We start from the raw sequence: 16,040 nt of genomic DNA on the forward strand, positions 1-16,040 counted from the left end.
TTTGAAGCCTGAGGGAGAGAAATGTTTGAATGGCCACAAGGAGGCACTGCAGTCGCAGTTTTGACATGATCTACCGCTCCCATCATTCAGTGACAATACTGACGGCAGATGAATTGCACATTTATTATTTACCATTTTTGTTTTTACTTATAGCTCACGACAGAATCTCTGAGATCTGATGTGTCTTTTTACCAGAGGGATATTAAACGCTATGAAACAAACGTGCTTTGCAAATCGTGCGAGTCCATTTGACAATGACTTTTGCAACATCCCCTTCCCCACTATATATTTCCAAATGCATTCACATTTAGACAGTCTTTACAAAAAGGGTTTTTATTTTTTCCATGTGTTTGTGTTTCCAACATTGGTAGCAAATACTCAAGATAAATCTTCAAATTAATTTAACAGCTTCCTTGGCCATGTTAGTGCAAAATCATGCAAGCAATAGTCAGGTCTGGAGTATTGTCAACCACAAGAAGATATAAACAATACTTTCTACGAATTCAGGGTGTAAATGTGACTGTACAGTTTACCTTATGGATAAACACACCAATATCTTATTCCAACCTAGCTACATCTCAAATGCCTCCCTTCTCCTTATGTAGTGCACATCAGACTTTCACTCCAAAATAGCACACTATACGTCTAACAAGCACTTCACCCCACTGGGACATAAAATGCACTATTTGTGTATAGAAGCCATTATTTCATGACCTATGTGCACTACACAGGAAGTATGGAGCCATTTGAGATTTAATCCCAGCAATCTTCTGAAATGAATTAGTGTCATTTGTTTATAGCATCACTTATGGGTTGCAATTCATATTGAATACTGAAAAGCCATTAAACTAGCAAAGGGCTTAAAAGGCCTGATAAAACAGAGTGTCAAGAGCATGTCGCGCTCTTACTGATGTTCCTTATCACAATTAAAGTATGAAATGTAATAGCAATATAAAAATGGCTATTTGGCCAACTATTTTCACATGGCTTAGACCTTTACCATCTGTGGGGTCTCAGCTGTCCCACAGTCAAGCACATGGAGTGGACCAGTTCTTGGCCACTTCCATGGAAAGCAGTAGCATTTACACTGGCTAGGCCCCAAATCAATCATGACTTACATTGCATCACATCAAAACGGTTTCATAGCACCTCGTTTTGTATGTCACAGTCCTGTAGTACGACATAGTTTACAGTATTTTACATAATTTAACAACATAAATCATACTGTAACAATTTTCTCACTAATTTCTTCTAGGTGAGCTCCTACAAACGATGCCCAATTTCATGACATCTCATTTAAATCTCACTCCTCTCTTCAAACGTATTCACACTCCACTGTTATATGCTGCAGTCATAAAGCCTGACTGATGGATATGGTGCCTTTATTTGAACATCAACAAATGCTAATTGGATTACCTCATCTTTCACTCTAGATCACAGTGCATCATATTTAGTCCTCCCTATAAATCACTCAGTGATGGTCAATGGCACTCTTTTCCTAAATGCTAATGGTCTTTTCATTGTTCGAATCACGTCTATCTCCAGACCCTTGCCGAGACAGTGGGCTTTAAAAGCACTAAAGAAAACTAACTGCATCAAATATTTACTCAGCAGAGCAGGTACACCAGCGCCCATTAAGAGTTAGTGCCATCTGCAGCTGAGTATGGCATGACAGAGTGATTTTTGAGTTCCTTGTTTTTTCACATGGGTTCACCAAAATAAACAGAAAAAAACATTCTTTATTGCCATCCAAAGTCCATGCCAGCCATTTGGTAGAACTTCAGATTGTGGGGGTGGTAGAACTCCCTCAGTTTCTGTATGACCTCAGGGTGGACACGGACATGCGTCCGGCCTTTAGTCTTGCCCAGGCAATGGGGCTTGCTGCTGCCCTCAGGCTTTTTGAGGCAGGGGAAGCCCTTGGTCTTGTTGAAGTAGAAGTGCTTGTCTGTGATGATACGCTGCAGGCCCAGGAAGTCCTGCACACGGCCCAACTCTCCGGCCGGGTCGCTGATGAGTCGCTCGCCGTGGACAAAGTGAATCTGCGAGAGCGGGAAATAGGCCAGCCAGCGCTCCAGGTGCCTGGCATAGAGGCCGATGTACAGCGGGCTCCACAGAAAGTCTATCTGGCCAGTCGTCTGGTTCTTAAAGGTCAGGCTCTCAAAGCTCGGCACGCCGGGTGTCTTGGAGACTATCTGGGTGTAGTCTGAGATGGCCCTGGTGATGGGATCCCGAACTACCACAATCAGCTTCACATCCCGAGACATGGCGTGGATACGTGCTGGTGTCTCGGGTGTCACGAAGTACCTCGGCGTCTTCTCCATCACTATCTGTCCATCCAGGGCCTTGGGCATCATGCTCCTAAAGCACAAACAAAACAGTTTTAACCACCTCCTCTTATAATTTGCTTCATTATTTCTGACTCACAGCTCATTAAAGCAAGCAAAATAATTCTGTGAACTTGCAATCAATAACACATTTGTGTCTGTAAGTAGAAGAGGAGTTTTTTAATGAACACTTTATGAAAAGTTATTTTTGTGCATACAGGCTTGTTTTTCAGGGAGAAAAAGGGTAGAGCAGGGCTGTAACCTAACGGGTAAAATGTAAAATGTAGTGATGTGTCACAAACGAGTAGGTTATTTGAGCCAGCTCAGGTGAACATTTGGAACTGAACTGTATTAAAGAAGCTTTGTGTAAATTAAGAAACTGCATATGAGTAAACCTTATGAAGCTGTAATTAAATATCAAACGACCCCTCTTCTGCATTTCTGCCTCTGCCCCTAGCCACATTTCCTAGTGTGCCTTGTTAGTTCTCCTCATTTTTGAGTTTTACTTGATTTTATTCGTTGATGACTAGTCAATGGATTTGCCTGCATTTTGCCTGTCTGCCTATCTTCTGATCCTTTCCTCTTGAAATGCATCCTGTCAAACTACTTATCAACATCTACCTTGTTTATAAAAAAAATATTTGTAAAAATAACAATTAAATTTTGTTAATTAGATATTTAGAAGGTAAACTAAGGTTTTATTGAAATTTAAATTATAGAGTATATCACAAAGTTGATTCACTTTGGAAACCAAAAACTGACAGTGCTACTGAGTGGGAGCTGAAAGAGTCAGCTTTTACTGGTGAGCTAAGCCAATTGATCTGACTCACTGAAAAAAAAACGGAATGCCTGTCACCAGAAACATGGATATTTAATAGTTGAATGTTTTGGTCACCTTCTCATGTTCCCATAGCAACATCACCAGTGAATTTTACCAGAAACCTGACAGATATTCATTGTGAACAATTAACCCAGCCTATGGTGTAAGTCTGAAACATTAAGCGACAAGTAACATTTGCACTTCTGCCACTTTTCAGCATAATAGAGATGTGTAGCTTTCTTGTATAAACAATATTCATTTTGCTCAAATACTGTTAAAATTATTAAGCAAAAACACCATCTGGTTTTGCCTCAATTTCCCCTACAGAAAGTAGTTTACAGTTAATATAGAATGTAAATCAAATGTAAGTGTAGGTCGTTATCTAACTTACTATTTAATTCATTATGTACTCATCTTTGAATAGTGTAGCAAAACAACAGTAAAAACTCTGAACCTTTAAAGGTTAAAAATCAGGACAGAAACTAGTCCTAGACTTACTTTTTCTTCACTCCTCATCAATCATGTTTCCCCTCCAGGCCCTAAGATCTGTATCCCTTAAGAACAAAGTTACTTTTGCCAACGCACTATTGATCCGCTAAATCACATCACGCCTCCAGCATATGCATTAGAAGTGGAGATCAGGGCGGCAGAAACAGAGCTAATGAGGTGACAAGGCTTTTGTCCTCCAGCAGATCAGTGGAGGGCTTTGGGGCTGGCCGTGTCACTTATTGGCTGCAAATGAGAAGCCAGGCGGCACTGCTTCTCTCTTAGCTCTTCTCTGTAAGTGCATCAGCGATGCTGCTAGTTGTGCAGATGTGCAGGCCGCATCAATCAAGGGAGGGTTACTGCCATACAAGGCAAAACAAATGGAATGCACGCGCTTGTGTCTTACTCTCCACTCTTGTTCTGTCCAGCAGATGGGACTCATTTAGTTTAAGTGGCTGGAAGGCTCACAGGACTTAATGGACCTCCTGCATCCCACCTGCTTCTGAGAACGACCACACCTAACTTGCGCTTTTTCCACTGAACAGCTCATGTTTTTCTAACTCTGGATGGACAATGTAAGAAATGCAAAAACTGTTTAGAAGAATAGCCTAAAACATTAATGTGATCTGATGTTGTTTCCCTGTAATGTAACCAGGGAAATGGTAACTGATGAGAATGACTCGGCATGAACACAGAATATTAGGGGTGGGCATTAAAATACATTATACATTAGCGTGATCAATTACAATGACAATCTCACACTGAATATATCATAAGAGTACGATTAGAACATTGAACAACTGCATGTATCATAAATATAGATTTAGACCAATTATAGAGAGCCTCCAAACAACAACAACCAGTATATAGAAACTGCACAGTAGTTGAATGGTTGTACAATATCATCACCTAGTTTTATTCATTTTTATTTTACAAAATTTTTTATTTTTCCTTGCTGTTTCTTTGTATAGACATTTTTGCAACAATTCAATTGCCATTTTTTTAAATGGCACATTTTGTCAAACTAAATATTGTGTAAATGTATTCAAGTATTGTATTATATTATGCCATGGGGGCCATATCTTGCATTTTTCTAGCATTTTATTTTCTTATATTTTACTCTGCTGAGATCCATTTGTTTATGTACCAAGAACAGTCAATTTTCATTTTGCATTGACTTCTACCCTTAGAATTAAACAGGTTGTTATTGTTACTGGGCCTTTAAAACTGATATACAGTCTGACTGATATACCCCTGGTCAAATGACATGTGACATGATGGTTTACGACATGAAAAGACTTAAACTTGACATCTGCATGAAACAAGCCCTTCAGCTATCCACTAGTGTTATTTTTTTGTTAGGTCTCAGAGCTTATTTGACGCATTGGACCTTAATGCAACTCAGGTGTAGACAATTCCAGAGCATAATAAATTATGTGATCCTTCAAGCCTCTGAGGTTGTTGTGCTTACACTCCATGGCCATGGACTCATGTAAGCATAGAATCTAAATCTAAAGATACTCTCTTACAAAGCAAGAGAAGACTATAAAATATGTCTAAAAACTAAATGATTGTTCAAATGTCATTACAAAATGTAAATTGCTGAAGCTGCCAAAGGAAAATATCTGCTTGAAGACTGGTCATGTTTTCAAAGCAACAAGCCCACATCACTGCCAAGGACCTACAGAAGATTTGGCTGGCACAAGAACAGTGTTGCGCTGGCCTACTGAATAAAGAATAGGAATAAGTCTGCTACTAAGCACTGGCTGGTGCCCAAACTATACACATGCCACATTTTATGTTTTATATTTTTCCAATGTGTTAAATTTAGCAAATAAATAATAACTGTGCATAAAAATTCTGTGCAAAAACATTTGTCCTGTGCAGAGGTGGTGTTAAATCTTTTCACTTAGAAAATAACCCAAAAAATGTACTTTGACCAGGGGTGCCTAAACTTTTTGACACAACAATGACCTCTGTTTTTACTGTCTTGTATTGTACCTCAAAAAACAGACCAGGCTGAAATATTCTTAATAAGGCAGAATAGGCAGATCAATGTAAATGTATTGGTTTTTCATGACATTACAAGAACAATGAACTCAAAACAGGCTGTTTTGCAGCTTAGTTTCTATATAAGGACTGTACAGACTTGACTTCACACTCTTTCTGATTTTGCATGATGTGTGCCCATTAACATGTACTATATAGGAGCTTATTCAAAGCTATACAAATACATACAGTATGACAGGCAGCAACTCTAGGAAAAGCTATAAGTCCACATCTAGGCCTATGTGAATGGGTCACTGAGGACAGGCCATCTGATGCTTCCAGTGTCCTCTGGCAGGATGTAGTCTCCCTTCTCTGTGCCACAGTCCCTGCAGCATGAGCTCCTATCAATACAGCAGCCCAGAGTTCCGTCAATTCCTTGGCCACACTGCATTATCAATGACTTCATCTGGGAAAGCACTTAACCTAAAGACTTCCCTGTTTACCTACGTCTATAATGGGACCAGCAAGTCTATTAGAGATGCCCATTAATTATTCACTCGCTTCTATTGAGGTGACCTATTCGTACTTTCAGCTGACCCCTCCTCCTCCCCCAACTAAAGCAAGCTCCTTTTATATATGCAATCCTGGGCACTGGCAAAAATACAAAGAACACATTGCTGTCATAACAAAAGATCTCCAGAATGGTAACTATGAACGAGAAGGAAAAAAGTTTTAGTGTATATCAACGTAAAAAAATTGCTCCAAATGTTGGACTTTTTCAATTGGTCCATTCATCATGAAAGGTCCATACGATGTAAAGGGCAGCTAGGATTTTTAAATGGAAAAAAGAAAAAAGATTTTTTTGGTATGACAGTGACGATACGTAAAGGAAAATGTAAAGGCAAAGACATGTGTGTGCAGAACACGGCAAGTTTACAAGTACACTGTGATCTGCTTACACTGAATCGGGAAAATCTGAGCGAACAAGAGAAGAGATGCCAATCAAAAGGTGAAGTCCATTAGCAGTCTGTCTTACATTAGCCTGGGAGACAAAAGTCACTGATGCAGAATAGACTGCCAAGCTCTGGCCATTTGCTAGCATGACAGAGCTCATATAAAAGCCTAAAAGATGTTCTAAAAAAAGAAAGCACAGAGTGCTCTGAGGTCTAAATGCTGTTGGATGAAATGTTGTGTATGCCATTTAGACATGCCAGACTTCTCCTCTCATGCCCTTTTCCCATGTAGCACAATCTGTACTCTGTTGTATGATGCATCATGGTAAATATATGCTAAAGACTTTTCTGGTGAATGTTCAGGAAAGGGTAATTATATTTCTGGTTACAAATTCCCTCAAATTGGCTCCAGCACTCCTGATCTCTGGGGATTAGTAATGCTTTGTTGGTTAAATATTGGTAGAATGTTAACAGTTTTCGAGATCACTCTAAGCAATATGTATTCTCCCCACCAGCTCTGAAGATTCTCCATTGTTCACCGAGTTGCATTGTGCTCTGCAATATCCCAGCAGCCCAGAGGAGGCGGCGTATAGGTTTTTCCTAATTGAGGCTGCATTTTGGCTCAGTCTCTCAGAGGTATACTGAATAAACCAAATGGTGCCCTGGGTATTGATCATGATGGGGGTATGGTAATTTGGGCCTCAGCTGGTACGAGGGTGGCAGGTGGAGTGTGTAGATGGGCCACTCCATGGCCTCATCAGCAGCTTGCTGCGCACAAACAGATGTGAGGCAATTACCCTGTCTTCTGTTCAGGCATCACCTACTGCTAGAGATGTGATAAGAATTTAGCCTGTTTTTTATGAACCTTAAAGGGGAATTCCAATGATTTTTTTAAGCATCATTCAGTCATTGAGATGTATTCAGAGTATTCAGAGTGGTTTGATGTAAAATGCTCCATTCTGGAGAAACTTACTGACGGAATCTAAACCACAAACATAGGTATTTAATTTACTATCCAAAATGAACAGTGAATCTACATGCATCTCTTGAAATTGTATATTGAATGTCATTAATAGAAATATAGTAGTAATAGTAATAGTAATATAATAGTAATATAAGTTATTTCCTCACCCTGTATGTATATTAAAAAACATTGCAGGCTAAAAGCTTACTGCAAAACTAATGTATAATAGCATTTCATATAGCAAGTTAAGTATTCATATATATTTAACGTAATATCTTTCTATGAGAGTTTAAAGGCATTAAACTCTTTGGACATCTGGGTTTTATCATCACTGCTGTGATGAATTCTCACCTTTAAATGATACACTTCACTCCAACATGCTCTGATTTAGTTATTTAATCAATTTAATTATGCAGAAACATGGAAAAATTAGTGGAATTTCCTTTTAAATCATTCATTCCAATGAACACATGCGAAGATTCCAAATGTAATCCTTAACAATATGCAGTCACATCTAATGCACTGCACAATGGTTGCAGCAATAAAGCATCTTATTCTATTTAGTTTATCCTACCTTTTTAGCCTAAGTACATAAATCTGGCTGTTATCTTTTGCTATTCTGATGTATTTTTCTAGCAGCATTGCCTACAATGTGGTCAGCGTAAAACTGACCAGAGCCACTTCAAATATGTATTCCAAGTCTTACCGTAGTCCTCATTAAGTCAATTAATGAAATAAACAGACAATCTGACGGTGAAGACCGTTATATTCAAATGTGAAACAAAGTATTCTACGGTGGATTAGCTGCCTGGCATTCATTTGCTGTAAAATCCTGCAGTCATTAGAATAGAGTAAGCATATGCATGCAGTCAGACAATAGAGCAGCAGTCACATGACAGAAGTGTATGTCCATGTGTGGTGTGTGTGCGTGTGTGTGTTTGTATGTGTGGGTTTGGACTCAGCCATCCATTTCTTTGCATGGTGGCCATTAAAGGCCTAGTCAATTGTAACTGTGCCCTGTCCACTTCCCGTAGACATCCATCATAGAGGGGGCCGGGACGGCCCCCCAACCCCCCCAACACTCACCCCCACATTCCCCTGAGGCATCTAATGAGAGCTGAATTACAAACCAAGTGTCTAGGCCTTATGGTGATTTCATAAACTACAGTATATTCCTGCTACCAGACACACCTGACCCCACATCCACTGAGACACACGGCCAAAAGTTCTTGCCAGACTGTATCATGGTATATTCGTATCTCATATCATTTATTAATACTGTATGTCACACTACAGCCAAGCACATCTTAAACGTGTTAGTTTATAGATCTTAATTGTGTGACTTTTATAAATAGCATTAATTTTAAATCATTTTTTGTTGTATAATTAGTATGGATGCCTATTCCCGCCAGGTAGAGAAGAAAAAAATCACCTTCTAAGTCTTTCAAAATAGACTTCAAATCTCAACGTATTCACATAATCTCTAACTTATTCACATAATCTCTGACTTATTTTCTTTAAATATTGATTTAATATCTCAAAATAATGACTTATTTTCTCAAAGTACTGGCTTTGTGTCTTGAAATAATAACTAATTTTCTCAACATTTTAAGAGTCTATGTCAAAAATCATGAGTTATTAAATTTCAAGAAACAAAGTAATTATCAAGTAACTAAGTTATTATTAAAATAAGTCATTATTATGACATGAAAGTCATTATTTTGATGTATTAAGTCAATATTTGAGAGAATAAGTCATTATTTCAACATAGTAAGTCATTATTACAAGATATTAAGCCACTATATATTGACAGTGTTTTTAGTTAATATTCATTATTTTTGAGATACTAAGTTAACATACTGCTTGTAGAAAGAAACAAACAAACAAACAAACAAACAAAAGAAAGAAAGAAAGAAAGAAAGAAAGAAAGAAAGAAAGAAAGGAAGAAAGAAAGAAAGAAAGAAAAATAATCATAGGTGAGTTTTTTTCTGCTCTACTTAGCAGGAATGGGCTTCCATAAATCAGTTTGCATGAAATGTTGAATTTAGTTATAAACAAAAAAGAAACAATTCAAATTGAAGCTCCATTTTGATTCAATTTCATATTTACTTTTCTAATTTGATGCTTAAAATGCATTTGATAAATCAAACATCAAACATTGGCTTGAATTAATTGCAGCAATTTGGATGTATATATTCAGGAAGCCCCCATAAAGTAGTTGTAATGGCATATATTGACAGAAAACATCAATAATTCATAAAACCTCAAACAACTTGCCTCACTTCCAGCACAGAGCTATCAAATAGTCATGAAGGTAATACAAAGCTGGATTCAGGTAATACTGTGAGATAAATCTTCCCTCCTCTGTGGCTAAAGATCACACGCTCAGTCCTCATGATTTGCATTGCAATTATTTTTCTGTGTTGAAAGATGTGTTTATACACACCCCATAAATAACATCCTGAAGACTGGCTCTAAGTCCATGCTATGAATTTAGATTTCCATGTTAATGGCCGCTCTATGAATTGCAAATGAATTCTCACAACGTGACGACATCAGATGCAACACACTGGAGAACTACTTTGCAGCTCTATCCAATATGTGACTGTGCATTATCCGTCATGGTGAGAAAGCATTTTAGCATGAAAAAAATATGCCAGCTCATCTTCAAGGGTTGCCTGGAGGAAACCCAATCCTACAGGTTAAACTACCTCTGCTATTTCAGAATCAATATTATTGATGCTACAGAGACTAAAAATGTACACCTAAGGATGTTTCATAGGTCTCTTTCTTGTTTGGAAGAGCATTTCGCTCCTATCTGAGAAACGAAAAAATAACAAGTGCACCAAAGGTTCACACCACGCGCTTAAATGCCCACATAGCAGAAAGTCCATTTCCCTGCAGGTTTGCAGGGGCGGTACCAATGTCATGCACTGCTGAGGGTGACTTTATGGCAAATAGCTTCCTTATGAGAAAGTGACAGTGTTGGCGTCTGAAACATGACCTCGTTGCTTGCGTGCAGATTATGCCTCTGCAGGATCTAGCCTCTTGCTAATTGTAACTGAATCTGCGCTGACCAAAGCTAACTGGCATAATGTTTGCATCAACTCAAGGTCAAGCGCCGGGGCCAATCGATCGGAAACACACCATCAGTGCAGAACTTCATCTATCTCCTCCGGCCTTGTACGAGATCTTATCCGAGATCCAGCGTTTCGCCTTTGTCAAAATATACGCATCTGAATCACAGCCGTCTGCCTTTCTAACCCCCTCCCACACCTATAGATTTCAATCTACTCTTGATAACATGATTAATGGCCAGGTCCACTCTATACGACCAACACTGAGGGCTGAGGACAGACGCAAGATTTTGTGCTTGGCTGCTTGTCCATAAGCTCCTCTGACCTTATGAAGTGCCTGGCACACATAATTATCTGGGGTGGAAAAAGTGACTCGGGTTAAAGATCAATTGACAGGTCTCACAATAATGTCAAGTGCTTTGCCATGCTGTGAGGTCCATCTGCTCCTGAAGGGATGACAATCTGCCTCATAGATCTCCAGCGTATGACACCGGGGGCGTCAATGTCCACATCAAACATCCACATCAAACATTATAAGCATAATGTATATTTAACAAGAAAATATCAAACACTGCCCTTTACATATTGATTTGCTCAATGCAATATTATCAGTGCTGTTCAAGTATGAAGTAAGTGGCACACTGCTCCATTTAACTTGGTGTATTTGGAGGTGGAGGTCAGTAACGACCACAACGGAATTATAATCAACTGCAAATTGACCTAACAATTAATCAAGGTAAATAATTTAGTTTTGCCAACTCTCTGAACAACTTGAGGTTTATGGTGGTAAACAGACCATAAAAGCATTTGGCATGATGACATTAGCAATACTGACAGAATATTCAATGACCTTTTATTTTTTAATGAACCTTTTCATTAAATAAAGGGAAATTTAGCTCTTTACTCTTAAAATGTTTGGTTACACAATAGCAGAATTCACAAACGGCACAACTTAAACAGTCCAGAGTCCTTAAATCAGAGAACATCCTAGATGATGCAGTTTGGCTGACCATCGACATTATCGAATATCACAGTAATGTAAATATTACACAAATTATTGTTCTTTCAAGTGCCATGTTTTTATTGCTTCATCCTTATTTAACCACTCCATTTGTACAATCATTAAAATTTGAAGACATGTGTCATATTTAGGTTTGTTTCATGCAGAGGTGTTAACATTTTCTCATAGAAAATTAACAAAATGTGTCTTTTTTTTGTTTTATTTTCTTCCCAATATGTCAAATTCAGCAAATAAAAAGTAACATTAAGATGTTCTCTGTAGAGAATGTGTACTTATTTTCACTTTCACAAAGTGAAAACTAACAAACGTGTAATTTGACCTAAGGCTCCCAAACTTTTGCCTATGACTGTACAGATAAAGTTGCACTTGACAGCTACTTAACTACACAAATATACTTTCAACACCACTTGGGAAGATTTTAATGCAGATTTTCATTCTGGCAATAAACTCTAAAGAGCGTGCAAATAAAATAAAGAAACTCTAGTACATTAGATCTCCTCTCTGCTAGAGGGTAAAGTGAAGAACCTTGTCCAAATGAACGAGAATTATCCACAGCATGTTAACATGTGTCACTTGCCATATGTATAGAATATAGTAACAAATATAAATGAGTAATAGAGTAATATTAGAACCCCGCTCTATTCATACTTATATGGCATATATTACATTGTCATCAGGGTAAATCTAAGCCACAGGTCAAGGTTCTGAAATGTTCACATGTGGTGCATCGTTTATCACAATCATTCTGCAGACGATAGTCATTTGTCTAATTTACAATAATACAAGGCCTGATAAAGGTGAATAAAAAACATCTTACTGCTACCAGAGTTTCCCTGAATCTCTACACTTGCACTATGTGGGGCAGGAGTGTATGAAGCTCTGTCTGTTCAAAGTAACATCTGTTACAAAGATGATTAACGCTGAGAACTTATCCAGAGCCTCTTTAGCGGATTGAGGCGGGGCAGATGGCATTATATCTCCCATTCACTCCAACATCCATGAATATGATGCTATAGTGTTATTAATTATTTTACTCTGGTTCTGTCTGGTGGACAAAAGATCCCTATATTGCAAGCTGATGAATATGGAAACATTACTGAAGACTCAAGTCCTGGACCCCCCACCCCACCACCACCACCCCCGCCTCGCACTGTTTTCCTCCTTGTAACTCGTCTGAGTCAGCTCATCAGCTCATTATCATAGCTCTTAATGAGGCCCAGTGTTAGAGCAGGGAAATCACTAAATGTGCAGATTCCCAGGACCAGCGTTAGGAGCCACTCTAGTGGTCTCTAGACTGCCGTGTGGTTTCCATATTGACTAAAAGAAGGTCAGCTCTCCCTTTAGGCCTGCTGTGAGTCCATGGATGAACTTCTCTCACTCTGTCTATATCTCTATCTCGCTCTCTCTTTTCCTGCACTAGTATTAAAAATAGTATACACTATAATAAAGCATTATGTTATTCTGATTGGTGGAGGAAAGTAGAAACTACCAAACCAAAATCTTTTATTCAGTCCAGTATTGTCTCAGCACCTGTCTAATAAATGATGTCTCTCTGTACCTCTGTCTCTGTCCTTTTGGAAAGCATGTTGCGTAAATCAAAATATAATCATGGAGGAAACTTTGACTGTCAAGATTTCTTGTTAGATCGATAGATAGATAGATAGATAGATAGATAGATAGATAGATAGATAGATAGATAGATAGATAGATAGATAGATAGATAGATAGATAGATAGATAGATAGATAAGCTCTTTGGTAAAGATCGTGCATGAACACTAAAAGAGCCATGTAAGTGCACAGGGGGTTCTTTGTAAAACAGTTCTTATCCAATGTGGAAAACTTTTATTAAAATATCTCTAAAAAGCACCAAAAACGCCAAAAACGGCTCTGCTACTGTTAGAAGTAACAAAAATAATCTTTTTGCTACTATACAGAGCTTTTCCTCACAACCTTTCCCCTGTCTCTCCCCCTCTCTCTCTCTCTTTACCTGTACCAGTTGAGTCCTCGGCCGTAATGTCTGTCGAAGAAGTGCGGCTCCGAGCCCAGCGCTCTGATGTCCGGGTGCAGTCTGAGGAACTCCAGCAGCGCTCGGGTTCCTCCCTTCTTCACCCCCACGATGAGGGCGTGTGGGAGTCTGCGGCTGGCCGTCCACTCTCTGCCCGAGCTGATGATCTCAGCCTCCGCTCTCTGCTCCGCCGTGCTGTTCCTCTCCTGGACAGCCGTCTTCAGCAGCAGTACCGGCGCCTTTTCTCCCACGGCAGCCTCGTAGCGTCCCGCTACGAAGTAGAGCAGGCAGGCGCAGGCCACGCCGAGAGACAGCATCACCACAACTTTCTGAGCGAGTCTCCTCAGGTCCAGCGCGGGGCTGTGAGCGCTCGCCATCCCGCCGAGGAGAGCCGCGAAGAGGCCATGCTAATAACGCCGGCTAACTTCAGCTGTGAACCCCTCACACACAGCCACCACACTCAGCTCACTCCAGCTCGCACTCCACATCGTCCCGTCTGCCGTCCTTCTCTCTCAGTCAGCGAAGATAAACACGAACAAACACAAACCGGACCGGCTCTTCTCGCGCATTCCAACGGCCCCGGAAACCGTTAACAACCGACTCAAACTCAGTTTTTAAATCTCCGCGCGCAGACGACGCCTGTGTCATTAAACTCTGAGGCTGAGCCGCCCTGTCCGGGGGAACAGTGCAGGACTTCTCCTCACGGAGAACAATTTCAGCGCTGAATGAAACCTACAATTATAATAAAACGTGTACCGAGTTTAAACGTCCTCGCGCTGTCTGTCTATAAACTCTCCGTCAGATTCACCGTCCTCTCCTCTCATTCATCAAAGCGCGTGCGGCTCACGGCTCCTCTCTAATTGGACGGTGGTCGCCGAGGGGCGGGGCTAATCCGTCTTTTCTTAACTGAGCGAGGGTTTAGTGATCATTGTGTAAACAGCAGTGATGAGGTTCACGCCGCCTCACGCAGGAGCGCTGTGCTGGTCTTTATCTTACATTTACAGCATTTAGCAGACGTTCTCACCAGTGAGGAAGTCTTATACTGCCTGGCTTTGCACAGTTGGGCCATTTTGAGATTAAAAAAAAATAATAATAAAAAAATAGTTACAGTGCTGTGCAAAAGTCAGAGACCACCATTCACTTCTTACATTTCAACTTATTCATTTTTCAGAATCAGAGGGGGGAAAAAGCAGATAACATAAACTGTGAGTGAATGAAAAAGAAAATCACGCAGAAGCCTCGACAACTAAATATCAGTTTTCTGTATTTAAGTAGTTCAGGCTTTGCTTTTCTTACAGCTCCCTTTCGTTTCAAGAGGTTTGCTGTCAGTTTTCCAAAGAAATCTGCAAGGATATTTTTTCAGAGGTTCAGTCTTAGAAGTGTTCGGCTTCTCGCAATCCAAGTAGATTTACAGCATTTAGCAGACGCTCTTATCCAGAGCGACTTACAAGAAGTGCTTTAGCTAGAGAATATCTTTGCTAGTTACCAATAGATTAGAGAAAAAGGCAGTCCTAAGCTCAGGTACTGCTAGAAACAAAAGTCAGTGTAGATACCCAAGTAATCCCAAACATGTTCAGTGATGTTGAGGGCTGGACTCTGGGGTGGTCAGCCCATTGTTCTGGAAACAGCAGCAACTTCTTTCTTTTCTTTGATTGGCAAACTTACCTCTTTGTTGTCTATTTCTTTTCTCAGTAACTGCTTCTTGAGAGCTACACATCCTTTCAGACTTAAACTAGTGACATTCAATCCAATTGTTCAGAGTTCTAATTTAAGGAAGTTCCTGTAATGTAACAATGTGGAATTCTACATAATGACTTTATTTCTTTACATTTTGAAAGATTATTATTCAAGTTTTGTAAGAAGTGTTGGAAGAAGTTATGTTGTAGCAGCTACAACAATAGTTGACACAGTTGGACTTAAGTTTGGTATTAAGTTTGAAGACTTGTGAATGAGTCTGATATGTTTGTCAATCAGAATGATTCAGGTGGATTTGGTAATCAGTTTGACTCAGATTCATGAATCAGTTCAATTTAATTAGACTAGTGAATCATGTTGATTCAGTTGGACTTGATAATCAGTTTGATTCCATTGGACTTGATAATCAGTTTGATTCCATTGGACTTGATAATCAGTTTGATTCCATTGGACTTGATAATCAGTTTGATTCTGTTGGACTTGATAATCAGTTTGATTCCATTGGACTTGATAATCAGTTTGATTCCGTTGGACTTGGTAATCAGTTTTATTCTGTTGGACTTGGTTATCAATTTGATTCCGTTGGACTTGATAATCAGTTTGATTCGGTTGGACTTGATAATCAGTTTGATTCCATTGGACTTGATAATTAGTTTGATTCCGTTGGACTTGATAATCAGTTTGATTCAGTTGGACTTGACAATC

The 16,040-nt window shown here is 39.4% G+C and overlaps 1 protein-coding gene across 1 annotated transcript; it reads right to left on the reverse strand.

Annotated features, from left to right (window-relative positions):
• Positions 1–317: 317 nt before the first annotated feature.
• Positions 318–14,417, reverse strand: hs3st3l (heparan sulfate (glucosamine) 3-O-sulfotransferase 3-like). Its single transcript, XM_017693127.2, has 2 exons — positions 13,623–14,417; positions 318–2,358 (listed from the first exon to the last, which is right to left on the reverse strand). The coding sequence occupies exons 1-2, from the start codon at positions 14,015–14,017 to the stop codon at positions 1,740–1,742; spliced, it is 1,014 nt and encodes a 337-aa protein (XP_017548616.1). The 5' UTR covers positions 14,018–14,417; the 3' UTR covers positions 318–1,739.
• Between the last annotated feature and the right edge of the window lie 1,623 nt (positions 14,418–16,040).

This window comes from Pygocentrus nattereri, chromosome 13, assembly GCF_015220715.1.
Source record: "Pygocentrus nattereri isolate fPygNat1 chromosome 13, fPygNat1.pri, whole genome shotgun sequence".
Lineage (NCBI taxonomy): Eukaryota > Metazoa > Chordata > Actinopteri > Characiformes > Serrasalmidae > Pygocentrus > Pygocentrus nattereri.